The 19741-nt window shown below is 41.1% G+C and overlaps 1 protein-coding gene across 1 annotated transcript in view; it reads right to left on the minus strand.

The window, feature by feature from the left end:
• elp2 (elongator acetyltransferase complex subunit 2) overlaps positions 1 to 19741 on the minus strand; it is a 197616-nt gene that overhangs the window by 154826 nt on the left and 23049 nt on the right. Inside the window, exons 3-4 of the mRNA XM_069913639.1 lie at positions 14453 to 14523; positions 13383 to 13536 (exon numbers count right to left, since the gene is read on the minus strand). Of these exons, the coding sequence (XP_069769740.1) occupies positions 13383 to 13536; positions 14453 to 14523 (225 nt within the window). The remainder of the gene's footprint in view (positions 1 to 13382; positions 13537 to 14452; positions 14524 to 19741) is intronic.

The raw sequence follows: 19741 nt of genomic DNA on the forward strand, positions 1-19741 counted from the left end.
CAAGCATGGCCAAGTTTGAAAAAAATGAATTTTGCCAGTTAAACAAAGATTAGAGCAGACAATCTAACATTCAAAACTTTTAAGTGTGGAAGAGGTATCACATGCACCAGCTTCATTTTAATGTTCATCAAAGCAATCCAGCCCAAAGAATGTGCCAATTCCCAATGCTACATCCAGCAGATCCCTTCCACTCTATTGATCATTTATCACAGAGGCCCCCAAAATACTTGCAGCATGCTTTGTGGTGACTTTTGCAGATTGAACTTCCATAAAGAAGCAATTATTAAAAATATACAATGTAATTGAGCCATTATATCCATTTTAGCATGTAACAGATTATAGTCCACACAGTGACTAATAATGGTATCATGCAAGTTGATTCAAAGAATGGAGGATCAACATCTGAGCCAGTATTAGTGTTGTCCTGGAGGTCAATGGATATAGATATAACGTGGCCTGTAAACAATGTAAAAGAATGAGTGATGCTGCTGCCTCATGTTGCGACTTTGGTGACAGGGAATTTGCAAGTCACCCTTCCTGAGTGACTGTACATGGATGAGAAAGCAAAGCCATAATGAATTGGTAATGTCCTCAATCGTAAGTGCATTCCTTCCACATAAATCTATCGACAATTTCCCTGCCACAGCATAGAATCAAAAAGAAAATGGGAATAGTGATATGTAGAGCAGGGAAATATGCCTGGAAGGTCAGGCTGGGCATATCCTCTGACCCTATAAAAAAAGATGAATAAGGAGAGAAAACAAACAAGTTAACTCAGTATCAAAGATAACAATGACCATCATCAAATCCTGAAGGCTAAAACATGCCCAGTCTGTAGCCTTCTATACCTTGGCAATTCATGTGCTATATGACTCCAAACTCTTCTGGCAACATGTCAATGTCAACCACTTTCTACTTGAAAAACTTTCTTCTCTTTGACCATCTAAACTTCCTCCCTCTCTCATTAAATCCACTGGGATATGTCCTCTTGACCTAGGAACCCCAACCATGAGAAAAAAAAGATTCTTAGTGTACCCAACCCATGCCACTCATAATTATAGATTTTATATATCTTTATAACAATGGCGTGAAGCAAGGCTGTGTCCTCGCACCAACCCTCTTTTCAATCTTCTTCAGCATGATGCTGAACCAAGCCATGAAAGACCTCAACAATGAAGACGCTGTTTACATCCGGTACCGCACGGATGGCAGTCTCTTCAATCTGAGGCGCCTGCAAGCTCACACCAAGACACAAGAGAAACTTGTCCGTGAACTACTCTTTGCAGACGATGCCGCTTTAGTTGCCCATTCAGAGCCAGCTCTTCAGCGCTTGACGTCCTGTTTTGCGGAAACTGCCAAAATGTTTGGCCTGGAAGTCAGCTGAGGTCCTCTATCAGCCAGCTCCCCACCATGACTACCAGCCCCCCCACATCTCCATCGGGCACACAAAACTCAAAACGGTCAACCTGTTTACCTATCTCGGCTGCACCATTTCATCAGATGCAAGGATCGACAACGAGATAGACAACAGACTCGCCAAGGCAAATAGCGCCTTTGGAAGACTACACAAAAGAGTCTGGAAAAACAACCAACTGAAAAACCTCACAAAGATAAGCGTATACAGAGCCGTTGTCATACCCACACTCCTGTTCGGCTCCGAATCATGAGTCCTCTACCGGCATCACCTACGGCTCCTAGAACGCTTCCACCAGCGTTGTCTCAGCTCCATCCTCAACATTCATTGGAGCGCCTTCATCCCTAACGTCGAAGTACTCGAGATGGCAGAGGCCGACAGCATCGAGTCCACGCTGCTGAAGATCCAGCTGCGCTGGGTGGGTCACGTCTCCAGAATGGAGGACCATCGCCTTCCCAAGATCATGTTATATGGCGAGCTCTCCACTGGCCACCGTGACAGAAGTGCACCAAAGAAGAGGTACAAGGACTGCCTAAAGAAATCTCTTGGTGCCTGCCACATTGACCACCGCCAGTGGGCTGATATCGCCTCAAACCGTGCATCTTGGCGCCTCACAGTTTGGCAGGCAGCAACCTCCTTTGAAGAAGACCGCAGAGCCCACCTCACTGACAAAAGACAAAGGAGGAAAAACCCAACACCCAACCCCAACCCACCAATTTTCCCCTGCAACCGCTGCAACCGTGTCTGCCTGTCCCGCATCGGACTTGTCAGCCACAAACGAGCCTGAAGCTGACGTGGACATTTACCCCCTCCATAAATCTTCGTCTGCGAAGCCAAGCCAAAGAGAAGAGATAAGGTTACCTTTCAGCCTCCTTTGCTCCAGGGAAAACAAACCCAACTGATTCAATCTATCATTATAACAGATCCAGGTCAATCTCATGCATTAGGTACAATTAAGGGGTACACCAGTGATATCATTGGGACATTGATTTGTGCACACAGATCATATTCAGGGCAATAAAAGATTGCTATGTTCAGAGAACATGCCTGTTATGAAGAATCTAGCTTCCAATAATAAATAGCATGTTAAACATGTGAAGGAATGGTGAAATAGACAAAGGTATTTTCATGAAAGCACAGGGAAGTAGCAAGGAAGATCATCTATGCTGCAGATGTCAGATGAAATCAATAATAGAGTAGTTTCCTGTTCAGATTCCACCTATTTCATTTCTGATCACATTTTCCATTCGATTGCTCCATTGGTGTATCGAAGGAAGGAAAAACTGGTGAAAAGCAGCCGATTTTGAACCAATAAATCCCAGGCTTTCTGACCAGATATCAACATCTGCCGAAATTGTTTTGATGATGAACTTCAAAGACGGAAGTGTATTAATTATGTATCCTGAGAAGAGTACACAGTTTTCAGGAACTAAAGCTATAGAGGTCTGCACTGGCGTCTAAAGAATAATTTATTGTTATCCAATAATTTTTAAGTAAATTAATGATTTCCACATTTATTGTCTTAAGCCAAACGATAAATCAGGTGGAGCAGCAGATATGCTATTTACCTCACAAAAGAATCAGAAAAAAGGGCAGCTGAATGAGTGAAAGCCCACATTCCTTTAAGGAACAGATATAGAATCATTTCAATTTCATTATCACTCATGGATTTTTAAGAATCGTATGATTTATGGAACTGCATTCCAAGAATGCTCTTACTGCCTTTCTATGGACAAACTAATGATGTCCCCTGCTATGATGACAGTTATTTAATTGAAACATCTGTTTACTGCAGAAAAAATAAGAAACCAGAAACATTATGACATGAACTTCAAGCATACAAATGGAGGAAAGAAGTGCATCTGTCAGTAGTAACCAGCAATCTAATCATTTTTAGGAACTTACACACAGGCTTTACGGTAAAGAGAAGTATAACAATTCCAGCACCCACCCCACCACCAAAAAAAAACCCGATTGGCCCAGAAATCCCCCTAGACCTGAGAGGCCATGTGTCCTTTTTAAAGTTCATTCTGGCAGGCATTTTTTTGGCAAATCAAATTTGTAGCGTTCTTTAATAGAACAACCCAATATGCGTCCTGTTTCTTCAGCCCTGTGTCTGAGACTCTTTTCCACTTCAAATATTTATCGATTTTTCTTTTGAGTTTGTTTCAACTACTTTTTCAGAACCTCCATTCCAGGTCAATACAACACATACCTGTCATTATAATGAATATGTATGAGATGTACCGGAAGTCACGTGGTATGAGAGAGAGATAAGAACACAAGCAGGAGAACAAAGGAAACGGGAGAATAAAGCCACTAAGAAGTTTACCTGATAAACTTGTGCTTAATGTTTTATTAACTTCACATTTCGGGCCACAAATGTGACATTGGCGACGAGGATGAAAGAAGCTTGAAGAAAATTAAAGACTAAACAAGATTACAGAGGATTACAGAGAACTTCAAGGTGATAAGAATTTTCTCTGTGACTCAGTACTTTTGGGGCTGGAACATTTCCTCATGGCTGGTGCAGACAGTGACTTTCTAATGCATAGTGGAATTGCTCATTTTGACCCGACTGGTGATGCAAGCACTGTAAGTGTGAAGTGGAAGGCATGGCTGGAAGAATTTGAATCCTACGCCGACAGTCATGGCCTATTTCTAGATACCGGTAAAGTTGAACAAAAAGCGCAGAGGAGGGCGTTACTTCTTTTCACTGCAGGACCCTCAGTTCGGGAAACATTTAAGACACTTTTGAATACTGGAAGAAAGGATGAGTACCGGAAAGCAGTAGATGCATTAAATGCACACTATGTAGTGACACCGAATGCTACATTTCAACGCCATTTGTTTCGGAGAACGAGACAAGAAGATGGCCAGCAATTGCTCAGTACATGATGAGACTACGCCAGCTAGCTGTTGGATGCAATTACATGCCAGCTGATTTGGTCAACCAATTATTGGATCAAGTCGTACAGCACTGCAGATCAGATAAACTCAGAAGACGTCTACTGGAAAGAGGGAGTGAGTTGGAACTTACCGATGCTTTAACTATTGCTGTTGCATTAGAGGCTGTTGAAGGGCAATTTCATACCATGACCCTGAAAGACAACTCAAGCCAGCAAATTAAGAGGCTCTCACATCGCCATAATCAGCCAAGATATACGTTGACACAGGACGTGGAGTGTTATCGATGTGGAAACCGAGGTCACTTTGGAAAAGACCCATATTGCCCGGCCAAAGGCAAAGTTTGCAGAAAGTGTGGAGGTAAGGACCACTTTGCAAAGAAGTGCCAAAGCAAGTCCAATGCAGACCAGAAGAGGAAGAGTACAACTTCCAAAGGCAAAGCCTGGGGGAAAGGAAAGTATCCTGGAAAGAAAGATACCATTCGCCAGATAGACGGTGAAGATGACGATACCCAGGAGGAACAGAGTTGTTACCAATTTACGTTGAATGAAGTACATCATGAGAAGGTCCCAGTGATCATTGGTGGAGTGACAGTGCAGGTCATTGTAGACTCAGGCAGTGACAGTAATGTGATTGATCGACATTTATGGGAGAAGTTGAAAAGGAAAAAGATCATCTGTACCTCAAAGAAGTGTTCCAAGAAACTGTATCCATACACAGCAACCAAGCCATTGCAGACCATTGGATGTTTTACTGCAACTGTTGAAGCTGGAGATAAGTACACCGAAGCAGAGTTTATGGTCATAGGAGAGGGGAGAACCATTGTTGAGTAGAAGCACAGCGCAAGACCTGGCAATACTTCATATTGGAGCTTGTGTCAATTCAAATCAGTCATACGAGGATATGAGGCAAGAATTCCCCGCAGTCTTCCAAGGAGTAGGAAAGCTGAAAGGTCGACAATTGAAGCTAGCGGTAGATGAAATGGTCAAACCCAAGGCACAACCAATGCGCCGAACTCCGTTTGGACTTCATGGGAAAGTCGAAGCCAAAATTAAAGAATTGATCGAACAAGACATTATTGAACCGGTGGAACATTCGACACAATGGGTCAGTCCCGTAGTGATTGTGCCCAAACCAAAGGGTGACATAAGACTATGTGTTGACATGAGAATGGCCAATGAAGCTATAATTAGAGAACGACACCCTATACCAACAGTGGAGGAAATACTTCAAGAACTAACTACCAGCAAGGTATTCTCAAAAATTGATCTGAAATGGGGCTATCATCAATTAGAGCTGGATCCAGGTTCCCGAGATATAACTACATTTGTGACTCACTGTGGATTGTATCGTTACAAGAGACTATCATTTGGAATTAATGCAGCTTCGGAGATCTATCAGTATGAAATCCATCGAGTGATTCAAGGCATTCCTGGAGTTGCCAACATTTCAAGCACCAACGAAGGAAGAGCATGACAAACGGTTGAGGCGTGTACTATCTAGACTACAGGAGGCAGGCCTTACCGTGAATGGAAACAAGTGCCACTTCGGTGTGTCAGAAATGGACTTCATGGGACACAGACTTACACGGGAAGGACTAAACCCTGCAGAGGCCAAGGTGAAATTGCAGAGGCACGTGCACCTCAGAACGCAACAGAGGTGAGGAGTTTCCTAGGATTGGTCAATTTTTGTGCAAAGTTCATTCCTAATTTCGCTACAGTGGCAGAACCACTAAGGAAACTAACCAGGAAAGGTGTACCATTTCATTTTGGATCTGAGCAGAAGAAAGCGTTCACAGCGCTGAAGCAAAGCCTGACAGATGTAAAAACTCTTGGATATTACGATCCGGCGGCATCAACCAAAGTCATAGCGGATGCCAGCCCAGTTGGTTTAGGAGCTGTGTTGGTCCAGATGCATGATGGAGGACCAAGGATCATTGCCTATGCCAGCAGATCGTTATCAGATGTGGAAAGAAGATACTCTCAGACAGAGAAAGAAGCACTCGGACTTGTATGGGCCTGTGAGAGGTTCCATGCATATTTATAAGGCATTGAATTTGAACTCATCACAGATCATAAGCCATTAGAGGTGATCTATGCACCTAGATCCAAACCATGTGCCAGAATAGAGAGATGGGTACTCAGACTACAACCCTACAAATATAAAGTAATCCACATTGCAGGGAAAGCAAACATTGCTGATCCGCTGTCCAGATTGGTGAAGGATGGAGGTCCACAATCCAAGTCAGAATTGGGAACAGAAACAGAGAGCTTTGTACGCTTCGTAGCTATTCAGGTGACACCGAAAGCTGTGACTACGAAGGAAGTCGAGAGAGAATCCGAACATGATCCAGAACTCATGGAAGTAAGAGAATGCATACAGAGTGGACAATGGGACAAGTGTACTCACAAGGCTTACATTCCCATTAGAGACGAACTTTGTTGCATCGGACAGTGTGTATTAAGAGGTTGCAGATTGGTGGTACCGCAAAGATTGAGACCAAAGATCGTATCCTTAGCGCATGAAGGACACCTAGGTATTGTTGGTACCAAGCAAAACCTCAGAACCAAGGTATGGTGGCCAGGTTGTGATAAAGACGCCGAGAAATTTGTTAAAACTTGTCACGGATGTCAAATCACAAGTAGGCGTAATCCGCCAGAACCGATCCGGAGTACGCAACTTCCGACAGGACCATGGATCGACGTAGCTGTTGATTTTCTTGGACCTTTACCGACGGGTGAATCAATTATGGTAGTGATAGATTACTACAGCAGATACTATGAGTACGTGGTGTTGAAGTCCACAACCACTGATAAAACAATACAAGCATTAGCAGAGATATTCGCAAGATATGGATTACCTGTTACATTATACTCTGACAATGGTCCACAATTCATTTCGGAGACATTTGCGGAATACATGAGGACCACAGGTATCCACCATCATAAAGTAACTCCGAAATGGCCGCAAGCCAATGGAGAAGTAGAGAGACAAAATCAGTCCATTGAAATCAGTCCATTGAAAAACGATTGAGGATTGCACACGCAGAAGGACAAAATTGGCGAGAAGCATTGCTATCTTATGTGGCTGTCTATCGAGCAACGCCTCATGCAACCACTGGAAAAAGTCCTGCAGAAGCATTTTTTGGGAGAAAAATCCGCACAAAAAAGCCAGAAATAAAGGAAATCCGAGACGACCAGGAGATGAGGGACCACGATGCTGAAAAGAAAGGTGCAGCAAAGCTGTACACAGATTCGAAACGTGGAGCCAAGTACTCAGACATCATGCCAGGAGATAATGTTCTAGTGAGGCATGAAACTGGTGGTAAGCTAGACACACCTTATTACCATTAACCCTATACTGTTGTATCCAGAAGTGGCAGTATGGTGACAGTCAAGTCTCCGACTGGAGTCCTGTATAAGAGAAATGTATCAAGTGTAAAAAGGTACCAGTCCAGAGATGCATCGAGTGAAGAGGTTGAAAGGTCAATACGAGATGCTGAAACTGAGAGACCTGATGATGTTCCAGAGGCAGTTACTAGCATTCCTGATGAAGTGACTAGAGCGCCAGAAACACCCGAAGCCGTGGCGAGCAGTATTTCCGACGCTGAGAGTGAACAACCGAGAAGCGACAACAATATCTCAGGCAGGCCGAAACGAAACCGGAAAGTGCCCAAACGATACGAAGACTTTGTGCCATAGTTTTAATAAGAACTTTGGGACAGTATTTAATCTTATATCATAAAGTGCATGTATGAGTGCTGTAGGAAGTAAACTTTATGTAGTTGAGTTATAGTATTACCATTAGTTACGATGTTTGTATGTTTCCGAAGGATATTGATAATTGAAGGTAAAGTTTATTTCTGATTAAAGGAGGGATGTCATGATAATGAATATGTATGAGATGTACCGGAAGTCACGTGGTATGAGAGAGAGATAAGAACACAAGCAGGAGAACAAAGGAAACGGGAGAATAAAGCCACTAAGAAGTTTACCTGATAAACTTGTGTTTAATGTTTTATTAACTTCACATTTCGGGCCACAAATGTGACAATACCCAACAGCTCTGCCAGCAGCAAATGTTGAAATTATACCATGTATGCCCAAGTCCATTTTATTAATATGCTTCAAAAGGAGCATAATTCCACTATAGCCCCGGAGAATTCCAAGTATACCTCTCAACAATATCCACAGATTGCCATCCACCAATCTTTTCTGATTTGTCCTTTAGTCAATTTTTCATCCATACAGAACTAACCACTTCATTTCATGTTCTTTAATTTTAACAATAAATCTATTCAACAACCATTTGAACATTTGTATTGCCAACATCAATTCTTATAATCAACTGTTGCAGTTACTTCATAGTACATTAAGTTAGTCAAACACAAATCTGTATTGACAACTTTACCATTACCTTCTGTGAAATTATCCAAGTATGAACTATTTCTCACAACACAATTTCTTGGCCAATGTTGTGAGAATAAAAAACTTGGTGGCTGCTTTCCCAACTTTACTCAACTTAATTGTATAGTTATAGTTAGAATTTTAAAAAAAGATGCAAGGCAGCAACTAGAAGCTGATTGGAGGAAGAACAATTAAGAATAACTTTGTAATATTACATTCTTCCCTCCTAAATAAAACCATTAGCAGCATCAAGCAACACTATTCATATTGATTGGGAGGTTTTGGTACACAACCGAATCACCTTAGTTCTTGTGGAGCTACTGTTTCATTATCCTCCACACTGTGGCGTATCTTTCTCCTCCTCCAGTATTCTTACCAAGAGATTTCTTTTATCTTTTTCTACGATAGGGGATGTGAGGATTGTCTGCGCTTCTAGACAAGGTGCCAAGTCACGAACAGACACAGACTCCCATCCATCTGGGTACTTGATGTTTACATATGTTGGATTACTGTCAAGAAGTTCAACTTGATCTATAAGTGTTCATTCTTATTACTCTTCACAAGCCTTCTTAGTAGAATGGATCCAGGGATCATTAGCCAGGAAGGCAGTGAATTTCCATGGATATGACCAGCATTGGAATGCAAAGAAAACGTTCATGGGGTGTAGTATTTGTTGCTGTACACAACAGCAATATTTGGGAGTGTAGCACCTCAGGAAGCACAAATTCTCATTGCTTCTCGGGTAGGTTAAGAGATCTAAGGGCCAAATGGGCTGCATTCCATATACCATCAAACCTCTCTACCTGTCCATTCCCGATTGGATGGTATGGGGTAGTATGACTTGTGGCAACCCCCTTCTGGAAGAGATAATCTTTCAGATTCTTAGACACGAAGGTGGTGCCTCGATCAGAGTGTATATAATTTGTCATTTCGCATAACAGATCCAGGCATCTGTCACTGTTGTAGTATGCATATTGGGACATGAAAAGGCAAAGGGGAAACTACAGAAAGTAGATATGGATACGCGAAGCTATAGGCAAGGGTCTCTTGAAATCAATACTAAGACATTCCATAAGTTTTGTTGCTTTGATGAGTTCCTCCTGGTAGAACTGAGGCTTTAGTTCAGCACAAACCCTTCATGAAGCACGTCTTCTTGACATCTTCTGTATAAAGGGGAGATTCTTTACTCTAACAAAACGCAGCAGCCTAGTTATTCCTGGATGACAAAGTCCGTTGTGAATGTTAGCAAGAGTCGAGGTAGTAAAGGCTGAACAAGTATCCACCCGACTAAATGCATCAGGGACCACATCCTCTTTCCTAGGACGGTACTTTATTGTGTAACTAAATACTGCAAGTTCCAACCTCCATTCTTGAATCTTTGTGTTCTTTATCTTTGACCGCATTTTACTGTCAAACATAAAAGCAACTGACCTCTGATCAGAAACCAAGCTAAAGTGGCACCATGTCAGGTAGTGGCTCCATTTACACCTTGCCTCAATAATAGTAGTCGCTTTCTCTCCAATGTGGTAGTGCAATTCACTTCCCTGTAGTGCCTTTGACATGAATGTAATAGGCTGCCCTCCTCCGTTAAGGACAGCAGAAATAGTCACATCAGATGAGTCACACTCTACCTCAAAGGGTAATTTTTCATCCACCGAGTGCAGAGTGGTTTCTTCTAACTCTCTCTTTAGTAAGTTAAAGGTGTTCAGGGCCTTTTCCTCCATTGGAAACGTCTCTGTATTTATCATCGGTTGAATCTTGTTAGAAAACCCATGAATCCATTTGGCAAAATAAGCAAATACCTTTTTAAAGGATCGCAAATTTTCTGGTGGAGAAAACTCTTGTAGTGGGCGGTCTCTCAGGATCTGGCTTAATGAGACCATTCCCCACACAGTATCCAAGGGCATTAATGGAATTCACAGACTCCATAGTCTTTGAATCATTAAGTGTTAGGTGCCTCTGACTTTAGGACTCTGGTCTTTAGGAATTTCTTTACATTTTGATCATGTTCTTCTTGTGTATGTCCAGCAATAGTGATATTATCAAGGTAAGGGAAGGCACCTTGCAGTTCTTCTTCTCTAATTGACTTGGAAGGTGGCGACCTCATTTGTGACTCCAAATGGATTCTATAAAATTAGCATAAACATCCATTGGCTTCAAAGGCCATATACTTCTTTTCTAACTCCTTCTGTGATATTTGGTGGTAGACACTTTTCAGGTCAAAGGTAGAGAACACACTATATTTTGCAACTTCGTTCACTATTTCTTCAACTCTTGGCAAGAGGTAAGCATCCAATTCCGTTGAATGATTGATTGATCAATCAATGATCAATACACATTCGCTTGTGTTGGTGGGTCAGATCCTTCGCCATTATCACTTGGGCTTGCCATGGTGATATGTGCATTTCAATTATGCCTTCTGAAATTAGCGAATTTCCTCTGCAATGAAGTCCTGATCATCTTTGCTAGAGTTTTGATTTGGCAGCAATTGTTTACAGCTTGGTGATGAGTTTGGAAAAAAGGATGGCTCTTCTATTTTTGCTGCTGTCAGTGTACAGTAATGATAAGCACCATTCACAGTTAGCTCAGCCAAAGGTCCTCCGTATTCAAATTTCACACTCAGATGCCGACGCTGGAAATCCTGACCAATCAGAACATAGGTCCTTCAACACGCGAAGTAGTGCAGCAGCATATAACTGGCTATTAAGACTAAGAGTTAGGTCAACAACAACATATCCTTGAGAACTAATGTTTAAAGTTTTCTGATCTATAGTAATGCCTTTACAGGATGGGTGAACCTTTAGTTTTAGTTCCTGCGTGACTTTCTCGCTAATGTACCTATCAGTGCTGCAAGAATCCAACAGAGCACTTAACCTTTTACTATTCACAGTCGCAAAGGTTGTGGCTTGAGCGAGTCCTTGTGCACAGTAGTAAGTGTAGCCAGTATTGAGCTTGGCGAGGTCTTGGATTTGTACATCTGGACATAATGTCCCTTCATGGCCATGGTGATATGTGCATTTCAATTATGCCTTCTGAAATTAGCAAATTTCCTCTTCAATGAATGATAAGAGAAACCACAGAAGAAACATTTCTGTTTTGTATTACAAGTGGCAGCCACAGCTGGTTTCTCAAGAGCAAATGGAAAGTTATCAGGCAGCCCTGCTAAAGAATTGACCTCACATACCTGCGGTACCTGTGATGGGTCTCAGGGTTCACTAGTGCACTTGTATGGACCGCCGGGGTAGCATATGCATTATTATTGTGTTGAGCTACGTCTAACACAGTAATTTGGTTATAAGCAGTCTGTAAATCCAGTGTTTTGTTTTCTAAGAGATGCTGGCGTATTGCAGGTGAGGCAATGCCAGCGATGAATGCATCATGCATTGCCTCGTTTCCAAACTGCTCTTCACTATGATCTCAAAAATTACAGTTTCTCTTTATCTTTTCCAACTTCCTGAAGAAATCATCTAATGATTTTCCTGGCTTCTGCCACCTGGTTGCCAGTTAGTGTCTGGCAAAAACCTAATTGGGAGTCTTCACATACATATAAACTATCCAACTTAGAGATAGCCGAAACAAAATTTTCATATCCTTCTATGCATTCAAAAACTTTGCAACTCACAGAGCCTAATTAGGTTCTATACTTGTTCGGTATCTTGTCGCCATAGTTGTTGACATAGTTCGTGAAAATCATATGCCAGTGTCGCCACTCTTTGTAAGCTGGGGGTCGATGTCTAAGTACTTGGGCCTCCACATCGTCTCCATGCTTCTCAATTGAGTAAATTGTTGTGAGAATGAAAAACGTGGCTGCTTTCCAAGCTTTCTTTACTCAACTTAATTGTACAGTTACAGTTAGAATTTAAAGGAAATGCACGAGGCAGCAGCTGGAAGCTGATTAGAGGAAGAAAATCAATTAATAGTAACTTTAATATTACAGCCAACTTGAAGAAGTCTAGAATTCACTGCTGTAACCTATTTGGTAATTAAGCTCTCCAAGTACTGTGAAACCATTTAGCAGAATCCCTCAAAAAGAAAGCAGTTAGCCCTTCCCTCAAAAAATTCCAAAATACAGCCCAACAAACATGAATGAATAATGCATGCAAAAATATAACAACATTGCTGGTCCAAAAGATCCTGATGCTAATTGGCAACACAATTATGCAAAACATCCATTTACTACTCTATTCCCCATGCAAAAAACATGGAGACTTTTTGAGCATTACAAATCTCAACTAAAGGCGATTAATGGTCTAATGTTGTGCATTATTGGTCGTATGTAAATCAGATTGAAGGACAGCGGAATTCCTCCCCTGAAATTTCATTAGTTTCCCAACCAACTTTACTGACCCTATCTTTCTAATTCTAAATGTACATAATTAATTGAATTTACATTCCCCAATTGCCAAGGTGGAATTCTAACACATCTCTAGATAAAACTCCAGTAATTTCATCATTGTATTATCATGTCATACAAAAGAGTTATGATTTTTAATCATATCTTCCATCTTTCCACATTCATTCTGCTAATATGAAAAAGATATGTTTGTAAACATATAGGCATAGTGATAATAAGAAATTTGCTAAAATAAGAACACTGCATAGCATCCTTCTTTCATTTTAATGTCATAAATTACAAAGAAAAAATTATGCATTACCAACAAGACCTTGTTTTCTCCATATTTTAACAGTTGAATCTGCTCCTGCTGAAGCGATCAGCAATTTTGGGTTTTCTGACCCATGAGTTTCATCTATAGTAGATACAGCACACACTGCTCCTGGATGACCTTCCAGCCAGGTGGATGCTGCAAACTGGAAAAAAAAACACAATAACAAATAATTCTTGGAGAACATGAAGAATAATACTTATGTAACATCACACTAAGAAAGTCTATGGATCATGTCACAAGTCTGAAAAATAATTGCACAAAAAGATTTTAAATCTGATCCACTTGCTCACATAGCGCAGAAGCAGGTTAACAATAATATTGAGTAAAAAGGATAATGCATATTGTATTACAAATATTCTAGATATGAAAGTGCTCATCAGGAGTGTGATATGAAAGATTTCAGATAAGTTTGAACTGGCAATGGTGTCCCCAAGATTTTCCATCCCAATAAATGCACTAAAGTCCAGGCAAGGAGATGGAGTTTACCTTTTTTCTCAGGATCACCCACCATTTCAAATTCACTTTTGGAAGAAAGAAATGAATGCATTATGCATTGCAAAGGCCAAAATTTGTTGTTTTAAAACTTCTGTATGTTCAAATGTAGGAATTCCAACAATATCAGACCATACTGGTGCTAAGTATAGGAAAGGTAAAGCTTATTAACAGACTGACCCAATGTTGCCAAAACCCAACATCCACATGGTGGAAACGAACAAGAATTTCTGAGGAACTGTGGAAGTAATGATGACAAAGGATCTGGAGAGAAAATCAATTAACATGGAGGTATGTGTAGCAGAGATCCTGTTCCATAAACACACTACTTGCTGTTATTTTTTTAACAATTCTTTATTTACACAGTGCAAAACTACTTTTTCTAAACAAAAAATGGTTCAGATAAAATTAAAGCATCTTATTATCCAAAAAATTTGAGCAATAAATTACCACGTTAATCTGCTGTTCAGTCACATCCACTTTGATATGCAAAAAAAGGGACCACTTTCCTGAAATATTAGAATCTAATGGAAATAGTTGGATACTTTGGAATATGGAACTCTTACTTTAAAATTCTGCAACTTCCAAACAATCAAACAGTTATCAGATGCTCCAGACACCAACTCCACTTCAGCATCTAGAACACAAATGTTTGAATTTTTAGTACCCAGTACAATGTTCAATTTTAAGCAAAATAAAACAGTAGAATAGAACTTTGGAGATGCGAAGGAGACAGAAGATACTGAAATCTAAACCTTTTGCTAGACATAATTCAGAGAGTCAAGCAGCAAAAGTGGGAGTCAAAGAATTGACAACATTGTAAGCCAGAACCATTCATCAAGACTGAGACCAAAGGCAAGAAATGAAAGAAAGAAGGAAGAAGAAATAAATAAACAATAGAAGAATACAAAAGAGAAGAAAAATAAATCGTGCAGTCCAATATTTCATATTTAATTATTTTCGTACTTGTATCTTATCACTTCAAGAGATGGAGGTCTAAAATTGGCGGTTTCTAAGATACTCTCTGTATGGTTCCAAAATTTGTTCAAATAAAGCTTTTAGGTTGTCGGTACTTTTTCCTAATGGAATACACTTGTTCATGTCTATTGTTGCATTTTTAAGGTTGCTTCCATTTTCCAAGTTATCATAATGTACTTTTTTGCTGCTGCGAGCGCAATAATAGTAAATTTTTTTTGAGCCCTGTCTAATTTTAGACTTTTATGTTGTTTAACAGGAAGATTTTTGGGTCTTTTGGTATCCTATTTTGCAATTCTATTTAATATTAGGTTTAAATCCTCCCAAAAAATGTTTCACTTTCGTACATGTCCAAATTGCATGTATTATTGTTCCAATTTCTTGTTTACAACGGAAGCATCTGTCCGATATTGTTGGATTCCATTCTTTTAACTTTTGAGGTGTAACATATAGTCTATGTAGTCAATTGAATTGTATCATATGAAACTGAGTATTTATTGTATTAGTCATGGTCCCTGCACATAGTTCCTTCCACGTTTCATTCTTTATTCATATATTTAATTTTTTTTTGCCAACTTTGTTTGGGTTTATATATTGCTTCATCATTTTTTTTGTATTCCAATTTGCTATACATGTTTGTAATTTTTTTTTAAATATTTCAGTCTGTAATTAAGTCTTCATAGCAGCTACACTCAGGTAATCTTAGACTAGTTCCCAACTTTTCTTTTAAATACGTTTTCAACTGATTGTATGAAAATATTATACCATGTGATATTCCATATTTATTTTTTAACTGTTCAAATGTCAATAAATTTTTCCCAAAAGGCAATCTTTTATTCTTTCATTTCCTTTTATTGCCCATTCCTTTAAAAAAGTGTGTATTGTAAAAAGAATTAATGGGTTTTGAATTAGTAACATTTTTGGTATTTGATAATTTATCATCTTTATCTCCAGATGTATTCTCTTTTTTAAAAACTTTATTTAGTATTTTTTCAATAAGAATAAACAGACTTTTACAGAATAAGTAATCTAATAATAATAAAACAATAAAACAAACCCACACCCTCCCCCAACAGATCCATCAAGGGGAGCATTAAAAATAAAAAACATTCAGTAATTTACAATATTACTAAATTCATATTCTTCATATAAGGTGTCCACGTCTTAACAAAAAAATCATAATTATTATATAAATTATATGTTATTTTCTCCACATAAATACACGACTTCAACTCATTTTGCCATTGAATTAAATTTAACTCCATTTCTTCTTTCCAAGACAGCAATAAATTTACGAGCAACTGTCTATGTTAGACGAATAAATGTTATCTGAAACCTGTCCAACCCCAAGTCCACTAACGTAATAAAATAACCTAACAAAAAATGTTTTCGATCTAAAGGAAAATGAATTTTAAATAAACTTTGAAGAAAAATCCTAATTTTAAACTAGAAAGGATGAACTTTTTCACAAAACCAAACAGAATGTAAAAATGTTCCAACACATCTTCTTTGGCTTGGCTTCGCGGACGAAGATTTATGGAGGGGGTAAAAAGTCCACGTCAGCTGCAGGCTCGTTTGTGGCTGACAAGTCCGATGCGGGACAGGCAGACACGATTGCAGCGGTTGCAGGGGAAAATTGGTGGGTTGGGGTTGGGTGTTGGGTTTTTCCTCCTTTGCCTTTTGTCAGTGAGGTAGGCTCTGCGGTCTTCAAAGGAGGTTGCTGCCCGCCAAACTGTGAGGCGCCAAGATGCACGGTTTGAGGCGATATCAGCCCACTGGCGGTGGTCAATGTGGCAGGCACCAAGAGATTTCTTTAGGCAGTCCTTGTACCTTTTCTTTGGTGCACCTCTGTCACGGTGGCCAGTGGAGAGCTCGCCATATAACACGATCTTGGGAAGGCGATGGTCCTCCATTCTGGAGACGTGACCCATCCAGCGCAGCTGGATCTTCAGCAGCGTGGACTCGATGCTGTCGACCTCTGCCATCTCGAGTACTTCGACGTTAGGGATGTAAGCGCTCCAATGGATGTTGAGGATGGAGCGGAGACAACGCTGGTGGAAGCGTTCTAGGAGCCGTAGGTGGTGCCGGTAGAGGACCCATGATTCGGAGCCGAACAGGAGTGTGGGTATGACAACGGCTCTGTATACGCTTATCTTTGTGAGGTTTTTCAGTTGGTTGTTTTTCCAGACTCTTTTGTGTAGTCTTCCAAAGGCGCTATTTGCCTTGGCGAGTCTGTTGTCTATCTCATTGTCGATCCTTGCATCTGATGAAATGGTGCAGCCGAGATAGGTAAACTGGTTGACCGTTTTGAGTTTTGTGTGCCCGATGGAGATGTGGGGGGGCTGGTAATCATGGTGGGGAGCTGGCTGATGGAGGACCTCAGTTTTCTTCAGGCTGACTTCCAGGCCAAACATTTTGGCAGTTTCCGCAAAGCAGGATGTCAAGCGCTGAAGAGCTGGCTCTGAATGGGCAACTAAAGCGGCATCGTCTGCAAAGAGTAGTTCACGCACAAGTTTCTCTTGTGTCTTGGTGTGAGCTTGCAGGCGCCTCAGATTGAAGAGACTGCCATCCGTGCGGTACCGGATGTAAACAGCGTCTTCATTGTTGGGGTCTTTCATGGCTTGGTTCAGCATCATGCTGAAGAAAATTGAAAAGAGGGTTGGTGCCAGAACACAGCCTTGCTTCACGCCATTGTTAATGGAGAAGGGTTCAGAGAGCTCATTGCTGTATCTGACCCGACCTTGTTGGTTTTCGTGCAGTTGGATAATCATGTTGAGGAACTTTGGGGGACATCCGATGCGCTCTAGTATTTGCCAAAGCCCTTTCCTGCTCACGGTGTCGAAGGCTTTGGTGAGGTCAACAAAGGTGATGTAGAGTCCTTTGTTTTGTTCTCTGCATTTTTCTTGGAGCTGTCTGAGGGCAAAGACCATGTCAGTAGTTCCTCTGTTTGCGCGAAAGCCGCACTGTGATTCTGGGAGAATATTCTCGGCGACACTAGGTATTATTCTATTTAGTAGAATCCTAGCGAAGATTTTGCCTGCAATGGAGAGCAACGTGATTCCCCTGTAGTTTGAGCAGTCTGATTTCTCGCCTTTGTTTTTGTACAGGGTGATGATGGTGGCATCACGAAGATCCTGAGGCAGTTTACCTTGGTCCCAACAAAGCTTGAAAAACTCATGCAGTTTGGCATGCAGAGTTTTGCCGCCAGCCTTCCAGACTTCTGGGGGGATTCCATCCATACCTGCTGCTTTGCCACTTTTCAGTTGTTCGATTGCCTTATATGTCTCATCCAGGGTGGGAACCTCATCCAGCTCTAGCCTTAGGGGCTGTTGAGGGAGCTGGAGCAGGGCGGAATCTTGGACTGAGCGGTTGGCACTGAAAAGAGATTGGAAGTGTTCTGACCATCGGTTGAGGATGGAGATCTTGTCGCTGAGGAGGACTTTGCCGTCTGAGCTGCGCAGCGGGCTTTGGGCTTGGGGTGAGGGGCCGTACACAGCCTTTAGAGCCTCGTAGAAACCCCTGAAGTCGCCAATGTCCGCGCTGAGCTGGGTTCGTTTGGCGAGGCTAGTCCACCACTCATTTTGGATCTCCCGGAGTTTGCGCTGAAGATGGCTGCATGCGCGACGGAAGGCTTGTTTCTTCTCTGGACAGGACGGCTTTGTAAGGTGAGCCTGGTGGGCAGCTCGCTTCTTTGCCAGCAGCTCCTGGATTTCCTGGCTGTTTTCGTCAAACCAGTCCTTGTTTTTCCTGGAGGAGAAGCCCAGTACCTCTTAGTGGATTGCAGTATGGTAGTCTTCAACTGATCCCAGAGGGTTTCAGGGGACGGGTCCGTGAGGCGGATTGCATCGTCGAGCTTTGCTTTGAGGTTTGCCTGGAAGTTTCTTCTCGCTTCGTCTGACTGCAGGTTTCCAACATTGAACCTCTTTCTGGGGGCTTTATTGTTCCTGGGCTTTGGTTTGAAGTGAAGGTTGAGCTTGCAGCGAACCAGCCGGTGGTCAGTGTGGCATTCCGCGCTAGGCATGACCCTGGTGTGGAGCACATCTCGTTTGTCACTTTCTCGCACCAGGATGTAGTCCAGGAGGTGCCAGTGTTTGGATCGGGGATGCATCCAGGTGGTCTTAAGGCTGTCCCTCTGCTGAAAAAGGGTGTTTGTAATGACAAGCCGCTGTTCTGCGCAGAGCTCCAACAGGAGGCGCCCATTGTCGTTGCACTTGCCGACACATAAACCATACCTAAAACACTGATCTGAATGACTAAACCATATTTTTTCAATTTTTCAGAGGTTAAATATAACTGATGCAAAAATTATAATTAACCATACTATATCTTACATTAATTTAGTCAACCCATCAAAACACATATTTTCCCAATCCACCTGACTAATCTCACAATTTAAATCATGCTCCCATTTAATCCGAGATGTATGTAATTTTTTTAAACCATAGTATCTTGTAATAATGCATACATCTCTGATATAAAACCCTTATCTAAAAAAATTTTAAACCATAAATCCAAATTTGGTTAACTTAGAAATTTTAATTTTTTTTTAAATAGTTTTTTTTATTTTTCACACTGTGAACCATATTAATCAAAATGCATACAAACATTTCCCTCTTAAATATACACAGTGGCATTTTCTCCCCCTTTTTCCCCCCTACCTTCCACCCCACCTTCCCACCCCCCTCCAAAACCAATAAACGTTCAACATATAGAAGACAATAAAACCATTAAACAATGTCATTAAACAATGAAAATAAACAAGAAAAATGTGTCATCTTCTTATACACAATGGATCAAGTCATTTTGTCTTCTTATCATTTTATCATTTTAGGGGGTGGAGGTCCGAGGCAAGCTCTCTCTGTTATGTTCCATTTACGGTT

The sequence above is a fragment of the Narcine bancroftii genome, chromosome 1, assembly GCF_036971445.1.
Source record: "Narcine bancroftii isolate sNarBan1 chromosome 1, sNarBan1.hap1, whole genome shotgun sequence".
NCBI classification, from domain to species: domain Eukaryota; kingdom Metazoa; phylum Chordata; class Chondrichthyes; order Torpediniformes; family Narcinidae; genus Narcine; species Narcine bancroftii.